General features: G+C 48.4%; 1 protein-coding gene across 3 annotated transcripts in view; it reads right to left on the bottom strand.

The window, feature by feature from the left end:
- Positions 1-232: 232 nt before the first annotated feature.
- The window catches only part of LOC136662478 (NXPE family member 4-like), a 30,322-nt gene continuing 20,759 nt past the window's right edge, over positions 233-9,795 (bottom strand). For 2 of the 3 annotated variants that reach the window (XM_066639696.1, XM_066639698.1), the window contains exons 6-7: positions 8,738-8,956; positions 7,618-8,209 (exon numbers count right to left, since the gene is read on the bottom strand). In XM_066639696.1, the coding sequence (XP_066495793.1) occupies positions 7,674-8,209; positions 8,738-8,956 (755 nt within the window). In that variant the 3' untranslated portion in view covers positions 7,618-7,673. Of the gene's footprint in view, positions 1,710-4,628; positions 4,848-7,617; positions 8,210-8,737; positions 8,957-9,795 lie in introns of those variants that run through there. The other variant, XM_066639699.1, reaches the window with a different exon arrangement.

Genomic DNA, 9,795 nt, shown 5'->3' with positions numbered 1-9,795 from the left:
GCCCTCTTACACTTAACTGATGTCCCAAGGTTCTGAGATGGCAACATTAAATGGGGATTATTCCTGACCTCAGAATCCTCGATAGACTGGTTAAGGGAAACCATGTCTTGGATTTCAGGGCTTCCCCCTTAAATGGTAAAGAACAGACCAGCCCTGAAACACTCACACTGAAGGAAGAAGGCAGGCATTATCTTGAGAAAGATAGTTTTATTATTGCATTATCATTATGAACAATACTTACATCCTATCAATCAAAAACACCCACATTGCAAGCTAAAAAAAAGGATCCCTGTCCCCAAAAGGCTTAACCCCTGAAAAAGATGCAAGACTTCCTAAGATGAGAACTGGGTCTGGGCAAACATGAAAACAGAAACGCGTCAGTGACTCCCACAAGACCCAGGACCACTTGGATGGGGAGGGACAGTTCAGGAACAGTGGGATGGGAGGGAGGCTGTTAGTGTTAAGGAGCCGCCCCCCCCCCCAACAGCATCTGGAAAAGTGAGAACCCACATAGGGTTGAGGAATGGGAGTGCCCAGGACCCTTCCCACAGGCTTCCCTGTCATTTCTCCTTCCAAGGACACTGATGGGAAGAGGGAGAAAATGACACACGTGCTAGCAGCTTTCATTCAGATGCGGCTCAAGGTTGTCAATCATGCCACCCCTTGCCTGACCTGCCCCCTTCCTTCCATCAGTGCCCCCAAACAGTGAGGCACAGCTCCACCGATAGCTGCGGAATAATCACAGGGGAGCCGTGGGACGCCCACAGCACCCTCTTCATTGGGTGCTGCCATCCTGGTTCATGAAAGAATAGCAGCAAGGTCTGGTGCGATCCCGGATGTTGGCACCCATGAAGAGGGTGCCGTGGAAGAAGGGAGCCAGTAAGTTAGGCAACAGCTGCCTTACTTGGAAGTCTATGTCCATGTGAGGAAGCCCAGGCCAAGGAGACAAAGAAAGGCCAAACCAAGTGGCCACTTTGCTTAACTTCAGGGTGCAGTGGAGGGACCCTGCTTTCACTAGGGTACTCCAAAGTTGGGGGACTTGGTTTGGAAAGGGAATCTTTCCAAACCAAATGCACACTTCCTATTTGAGAAGATCTCCCATATTTTTTATAGGCAGAGCAATCATGCCAAACTCCTCTCCTACAGCTCTCTCATTGGCTTGCCTCTGCTGTTTTAACATATGTAATTCAAAAGCATATTAACCTGATTCCCAACCACGTGGCCTGGAGGATGAACATTGTTTGAGGCATAGGCGATCGTCATGTCCCAGGTATTGATGAAATCCACATGCAGATCCCGGAAAACATCTTTTACCACAAGGCTTTGGGCATAGCCATGGAAGTCACCAAACCGCTCATGATCTATGTACATCTCCCGGATGTTCTCCACTTTGATGATGACTCTGGTGTCAGGACTCCTGAGGAGGAGGCGCTCAATGGCTGCCCGGATATTAAGCACCCTTCGAATGAAGAACTCTATGGGGAAAGGGCGAAAATGCTGGCCCAGGGAAATGACCACAGCTGTGTCCCTGTCCCCTGCCACGTTGTCAATCTCCCGGGGAATGTAGCTGTGATCTTTCATCATGTAGGAGTGAGTCGTGATGATGGGGTGACCATGTGATTTCCACTGAACCAGAATGTTCCTGGCCAGGTCCACAGCGAGCAAGTTCTGGACCTTCCCAATTCCGTGGGTGTCGAAGTACCTGAGCGCTGATGTGGGAGTAAAATCAAAGCAAGGTTCAGAATTAGTGACCTGTTGAGCAGTTAGGTAAAAGCTACTTCTTGTGGGAAGAGTCTACTAAGTAAACAGGGCCTACCAAACATGCAAAGATTTCCTTGTCCTGCATCAGAGGAGCTTTTCTTACACTGCATTTCCATTATAATTAAGGATATTTATATACTGCTTTTCAACAAGAATAGCTCACAAGTGGTTTACATAGTAAAATGAATCAATAAATAATTACAGCACGCAGCAATTTCTTTCCAAACATAGCAGCCCTCTTGCACAGGCAGCACCACCCCTTCCAAAACTGCCATTAGTACCATCAAGGAAAAAACAGGGACAACTATCATCTTCCAGCCCTTTCCCCCTGTGGAGTGTACCATGTCTCCCCTGATCTTCAAGGCAGACCTTGGGGCTGTTAATTAACAAGCAACAAAGGCGCAAGTAAACATGCTCAGGCTTTCATGGCTGGACTCCAAACTGAGCTGTAGAAGTTTTTTCGGGATGAGTGCCATGGTCTAAATGCTAAAAGCTAAAGACTAAAAACCCAGCTAAGAACTCTAAAAACTAAAAATGGCTAAAAACTAAAACCACACTCAAAGTTAAAAACTAAGGATTAAAACTTTAAACTATAAAAAACTATAAAGTAAGGATAAAAATTCAAGTAAAGGCTGAAACTAGATAGAAGAACTGAAAAACAGTAACTAAAAGCCAAAAAAACTGAAGACTAAAAACTGGAACCATACATTTCACTCACAACTTCCTGGCTAGACTTCCTCAGAGGCTACTGAAACTCCCTCAGGACCTAAAACTCAGCGCTCACCTATCTTTATATAGATTGTAACCATTGCCCACTGAGTTAGGAACATGATTGTCAGCTGTTGGTTTCAACTGGTTCCTTACTCTCTGTGTAGCATTCTTTAGGGCTGGTATCCACACTTTACTTATTCTCATGCTTTCTTTTTGCTTAGGACACAATCCCAAACCCCTGTTCAGCCCGCGCACGTCTCTTGCGCTGGTTGAAGAGTGTCATGGAAGTGCCATAAAGCACTTTCACGCCACTCTGGGAGGAGATAGACTGGCACCAGGCCTCCCTGTGCCAACGCCGTCCCTGGGAAAAAGTGAGTTTCCCCTGGCCGAGTTCGGCTAGCGCAGAGGTCTGGAGGGGGCGTGGGGAGGGCAGGGAGGAGGCGGGAGGGAGGCGTTTCGGGGCAGGGGGAGGGAGAACGGGGTGTGGGAGGCAGGGCCATGATCCAGAAGTTATGCCGGATCCTAGCCCTGTTCCTGGTCGGCCCAGAGCAGTCCCAGTCTGCTTGGATTTGCACCACCTCCTTAGGTGGCGCAGATCCAAGTAGATCCATTGGGACTACTGCGGCTCTCTCCAGGGTAAGCGGAAAAGTTTCCCCTTGCCTTGGGCCAAGCCTAAGGCAGCCCCAAACTTGCACTGGATACAGTGCAGGTCTGCTGGCCTGCCTGTTTCAGCACAAGTTAGAATTGCACTGTTAATTCATATTGTTTTGGTGCTTATATATTTCTAGAGCTTCTCCATATATGCGTATATGATAATGGACAGTGTTAGACAACACCTCAATGGGCGATCAGTTACAATCTATAGTTGTAGTTTTTAGTGTATAGAAGTATACACTATACAAGTGTATATACAAGTGTATAGTGTATAGCCTTTAGCGTATATAGACCAAGGCATCATCCTGAAAAAAGGGGGGGGGGACTTATAGTTCAAACACACAAGTCTTTGAATTTTGCAAAGGGTGAAGAAACTATCCCTGTTCATCCTGTCACCCTGTCCTTTGGGGGCAGGGGCCCGTCTTCATATTCTTTTGTAAGCAAACAAGTTTAAAAAGCCTTCTGTTGAATAGCAACATGCAAATATTTATTTAGAAAGGAATTCCATCAAGACTGGCCTTCTCGGTGGACCATATGCATCCACTCATCAAAGTTCAACAATGGGACACTGGGGGGGGGTGTTGCAATTCTGTTTTATTGCACACCCACCCCCAGTCAGAAATTGGAAGAAAACCAGAGAACAGAGAAAACACGGGACTGCAACAGTCTGCAGTGCTTCCTAGGCACGGCCAGCCTTAGGAACTGCAAGGCCCAACTGGAAACTATTTTTGCAGGGCCCCAGATTCACAGCTGAGGTCTGTAATATTATTATTATTATTATTATTATTATTATTATTATTATTATTATTATTATTATTAACAGTATTTATATACCGCTTTTCAACAAAAAGTTCACAAAGCGGTCTGTAGAATCTTTGGGCACAATCCTAACCAGGTCTACTCAGAAGTAAGTCCTATTTTGTTCAATGGAGCTTACTCTCAGGAAAGTGTGGTTAGGATTGCAGCCTTTGAGACGTAAATAAAATTTATTATAGATTTCCTATCTATATGGTAGAATGATGGAAAGTAATCAAAATGTGTGCTTGAAATGTGCGTGTGAGTTAATGGACCAAGTGGATGGAAGCACATTTTCTTATAAAACTGCACACGTGTAAGCCTTCAAGTAAACAAACAAAATGTACATTTCAAAAGCAAATAGTTACGAAACCACTTGTTTTTTGTGACTGTGAAATGATTGAGTAAAAATGTTAAATTTTTTTTTTTTAATTTTTACCCTAGTGTGGGGCCCCATTAGGAGCAGTGAATCCAACTGGTTTCCAATTGGCCCTGTTCCAGGGTTCTCTGGAAAAAGGGGAATAAGCAGGCTGCTCGTCCAAACTGAATTGCTTGTTTGGAAGCAATCCAGGCTTCCCAGCCTGAATCCATCAAGAGAGAAACTGGAGATCTGGAGATGCCCCCCCTAGTGGCAGAAAGGCAGCAGGGACATCTCATGAGAAGCACTGCTGTGTTGGGAAGTCTTAACTCTTGGTGCCAGAACGTACTCTTCATTCTGTGGGTGAGATGCTCTATCCACTGCCGCACGGTTGAGTCTCCCAGGAAGTAAACCAGCTTGCCTTTCAAGCACCCGTTCATCTGGTCCACGGTGCTGAAGCTGGACAGTGTGCAGAAGGCAGGGTGCCACTGGTTCCGCCAGACAAACCCACTGGGAGACGGGGGCCACATCCCGACCATGCACTTTTTGCTTGCTGTCGCCTGGTAGCCTGGGGAAAGGAAACAAGCAACAGGATGTGGCCGGTCCTCAGGGGACTGGGGTTGAAAGGAAGGTCTGAGTGAGTGTCTAGAACCAGGGATATTGATGGAAGCGGCAAAGCTTCTGGAAGTACAGACCTGCTACTCAAGGAAACCTTCTGTAGCCTGCAAATGCTGCAGAAACCCCTGCCTGTGAAATGTCCAGCCTGCATACCAGTTTGAGGGTTCAGCTCTTCTTTATTTGGGAGTCCTGACTTTGGATCCCCCACCTTAGAATGGTTTGATTTCAATTTCCAAATTTTGTGCTCCCTCTTCCTTCAGTTCACGCCCCCCCCCATATTTGTGGTTAGCTTGGGTGCACTGGAAACGCGCTTCAAAAAGCAGCCCTCTTGTGTTTGCGCTGTTGCATTTAGACTACAATCCAATGCACACTTTTCTGGACATAAGCCCCATCAAATACAATGGGACTTACTTCTGAGTAGACAGGCATAGGATTGTGCTGCCCGATTCTCTTTATTTGATGCTTTGTCCATGTGCAGGAGTGCATTTGTGCATCCAGAAGATTCCAACCCTCAATCACATGCAGACGGTTGCTTTGCAGTGCTTCTTACGTGGCCACGTGCTGGAAAGAGCACAGCAAACTGTACTCGCTTCTTCTATGGTCTCCCCTGTTTCATTATGAGGAGAGGGCAAACCGGGGCCTGGGGGTGTTGGTGGCCATCGGGGTCCCCCAGACCAACCCGCAGGGAGCCCCAAGTCTCCAATGAGCCTCTGGTCCGTCAGAGATTGCTGGAGCCCGCACTGGACCATGACTGCCGGCTGTGACCATCAGAAGTGAGTTGCAGCCTGAGTTAGAGCAAGGCCTTTTATAGCCTCCATGTACTTTCTGCTTTCCCCTGGGCGTTATTTTACCCCCCCTCCCATTGCCTCTGAACAACTTATGTCTCCATTGTGTTTCCGGCTTGGTCTTCATGTTTTCACTGTGCAAGAGGTGTGTGGCAAAGAGTTCATATTTCTCATGTGCCTGTATTATAGTTCTCATAAATAAGCTCAGTAAAATCCATTCATTCATATAAATTCTGTCGCTAACGTACTCATTTAAATTTATTCAAATTTGAAATCTAAATTCTGGCTGCAAAGACACGTGCACTGGGCATCCCTTACAAAGCCTAAAAAGGAGGTCGTCAGCACCATTTTGCAGGGGCCGCTTCCTGAGGCTGCACAGAGCACCAGCCCAGCAGAGCCTGAGCCTCTTTCTTCAGGCAAGTGACTGCCTACCCTCTCCCTGAAGGCCCTTTCTCTTTTGCTCCCTGCTTGACTCATGCTACTGGTCAGATTGGGGCTGCTGGGAAATTGGCCACCACTCCGGCCAAGACTCAGGGAGCCCACAGAGAGGCTGTCTGGGGAAAAAATCCTCTTTCGGGTGTAGAGAGAACCCCAGAGTGCTGGGGGACTCCTATTAAAAAACCAACAGAAATAAGTAGGAAAACACAATGCACAGAGAGACACAGCCCTCCAGCTCTGAAGCAGGAAGGTCGGTGGATGCATCGAGGGTCTACTCAAAGGGGTTTCAAGCCTTTGGAACCTCAGGTGAGGATCACAGATGGTAAGGAAGAGAACAAGGTCTTTGGCAAAACAGGAAAATGAGCTGAGGTAGACATAAAAGTGGGCAAGGAGGTTTAGAGAACAAGCAGCCCTGACATGGTGAGGCCTGAGCCTTGCTCTAAGGCACACGTAGCACAGGTGTGTGGGAGACATGGCCAAGGAGAAAAATCTGTTGGGTGAGGCTCACATCCCTTCAGGGATCCTGGGACTTGTTGGCCGAGATCCTGATTCAAAGACCAGAGTGGGCTTGATGGGCAAACCCAAGAGGGCCAGGCAGGCACCCTGGTCAGTGTTAGGGAGGGAAGCAAGGCGAGGCAGCCAGGCTTCCCGGGAGGAGGAGGCTCAGGAGGGGCTTGAGGTGCAGTTTGCAGGGAAACTCAGAGGGAAAAGTGTGGGCGGGTAGGGGAAAGGCTAGGAGACAAGGGGACCAACGCCTATCCTGGAGGCCAGAGGGAACAGCAGGTCTTGGGCAGCAGAGGGCACCAAAGGGCTACTTCGACACAAGGCAGGGGGCAAAGCCCACCACAAGAAGCCCATGATCCAGCTCTTTGTCAGCAATGGACTGACAGTCCAAGCCTATGCATGTCTACTCAGAAGTAAATCCCATTAGAGTCAATGGGGCTTACTCCCAGGAAAGTGTGAATAGAATTGGACTGTAAGGTATTTGCCTGGGGTGGGGTATCTCTCCTAGTTTTTATAGCCGGGGCATAAACCCTGCTTTCTCAGAGGTATCTCTCATTGGGGTCACTTGGGTTTTTTTAAAATTTCCCACTCCTGGACATCAGGTTGCCTTGTGGGTCTAGCAAGCCAGCTCAGCTTGTGCATGACCTTAAAAAACCTGGCACTCATGTCAGGAATCAATCCAACTGGATGGCTGACAGCTACTTGGTTTATGGTCATCTTTACTTGCCCTATAAACCTGGTCAGGTGAGCAGCGCCAGCCATAGGACCTGCAGAGCCCAGCATGAGGCTGCTTTTTGTAGGACCCCCATCTCCTGCAGCCCCCCACTCACCAAGGGAAGAGTGGCAGATGTGCCCAGGGCTGCTGGCACCAGCCACCAAGTAAGGTACCCAGATGTAGATGGTGGTGACATGACGACATCACGCGGAGGTATCACAGAGGCCTCTGGGGGCAGGAGGGTCCCAAAAGGAGCAAAGAAAAAAATAGGGAGAATCTATATAAATACACTTTATAAATTAACTTTGATTCTGGGGTCGAAGGCCTGCCCCAACTAACAGAGGTATGTTAAAAACATCACAATTTGACTCCAAACAACATGATCATGTGGGTGAACACTGTTTACGTTGTAGGCCACAGACATGTCCCAGGAATCGAGGATGCCGACCTGCAGACCTTGAAAAATGTCCTTTGTGGCGAGGTACTGAGCATAGCCCTGGAAGTCCCCAAACACCTCGGAATCTGCCAACATTTCCCGAACATTCTCCAGTTTGATGAAGACTTTCGTGTCTGGGCTTCTCAAGAGAAGGCGCTCCACCGCCCTGCGCACGTGCACCATCCTTCGGACAAAGAGGTCTATGGGGAATGGTCGGAAGTGCTGGCCCAGCCCAATGACAAGGGCCGTTTCTTGATCTCCAGCCACTTGGTCAATGGCCTTGGTGACGTAGTGTGAGGTTTTTACTGAATAGAGGGAATACGTCACAAAGGGATATTCATGTTTCATCCACTGAATGAAAGTGTTCCTCTCTGGGTCCATCGCCACGTGTGTCTTGAACAGCCCAGTGCCATGGAAATCAAAGAACTTCAGTGCTAGTAAAGAATAAAGGAATAGAACTTTGAAAGGGATTTGAAGCATTTTTTCGAAGAAGGGCTGACTAAGTTCTCCTACCACTTCTAGCAAAAGGGTTCCTCCCCCCCAAACAGACCTGCTCCATCCAACCTGCTCCATTCAACAGTTCTTGAGGGTCTCTCTCTCTCTCTCTCTCTCTCTCTCTCTCTCTCTCTCACACACACACACACACACACACACACACACACACACACACACACGTTCCCTCGCCCTTGGAAGCTATGCAACTAGTGGCCAGCAGAGGCCTGCCTTGGCTGTGGGTCGCCAACACAGAACTGAGAACAGGAAAGCATTTTTGGAAGTCTGGGGATGTTCCAAAACAGTCTGTGATGTCCGCTGCCCCAAGCAGTTTGGGATCCTTTGCTCAAAGCAAAACCAATTGAATAACCCACTAGAGCTGACTCATCTGGGCTGCCAAAAGTAGCCCTTTGGACCTCCGCCCCCCCCCCCCGAATGCGTGTGTCCATCCAAATCCAAGCAGGACGTACTTGTCACCCTTTCGGTGAGGTAATAGATCCACTGGCGTAGCGTTGAATCCCCCATGAGATAGATGACTTTCCTCTTCAGGCAGGCGTGGATCTTGTCCAGTGTGTTAAAATCAGACACAGAGCAAAATTCTGGATGCCAAACGTTCTGCAAAGAGTAGCCGCTGGGGACAGGGGGCGAGCCCAGCCCGATGCTGCATTTTTCTCGGCGGCTGCTGCTCCCTGACACAACAAACAAGAGGGTGAAGGGCATGGTTGTAGCAGCTCCCCTGATGACACAAGGCTCCTGAAGGGAGATCCTCACCACAGGTGTGGGGTGCATGGCAGCTTGCAATGTGGGGTGGGGACCGCTCTGCCCACCCTCTCCTGGTGCCCCAGAACATGCATGTGGTGCAACGTCTCTTGCTTTGCTTGCAAATCCTCCTGTAAACCTCCCTCTTCTCTTCCATGAGGACCTCGGACTGAAAAAACCCTGCAAGTCCATGTGACTGCCTTCACTCTCTTTATGGCCTTGATACTGTGGCCACAGAGTATAGGGAGAGAGGGGTGTTCTTTTCCGTCTCACACAACACCAAAACCAGGGGACGTCTTCTAAAATTGAGTGTGGGAGAGTTAGAACAGACAAAAGAAAATATTTTTTTTACCCAGCGTGTCATTAGTCTGTGGAATTCCTTGCCACAGGATGTGGTGATTTATTTATTTATTTTATTCACATTTTGATACCGCCCTTCCTCCAAAGAGCTCAGAGCGGTTTACATAGCTGCTCCTCCCCTCCTTCTTGTCCTCACAACAACCCTGTGAGGTAGGTGAGGCTGAGAGAAAGTGACTGGCCCAAGGTCACCCAGGAAGCTTTGTGGCTGAGGGGAGATTTGAACCTGGATCATCCAGGTCTAAGTCCACCTCCCAAACCACTACACCATCCTGGTGATGGCATCCAGCCTAGATGCCTTTAAAAGGGGACTGGACAGGTTTCTAGAAGAAAAGTCCATCACAGTGTTGGGGAAAATCAGTGGTTGGTTCCTCATATATATTCACGTATTGACATTATGGAAAATAGGCTT

Source organism: Tiliqua scincoides, chromosome 11 (assembly GCF_035046505.1).
Source record: "Tiliqua scincoides isolate rTilSci1 chromosome 11, rTilSci1.hap2, whole genome shotgun sequence".
Lineage (NCBI taxonomy): Eukaryota > Metazoa > Chordata > Lepidosauria > Squamata > Scincidae > Tiliqua > Tiliqua scincoides.
Note: the sequence above shows the minus strand (reverse complement) of the source record. Positions and strands in the feature narration are given on the sequence as shown.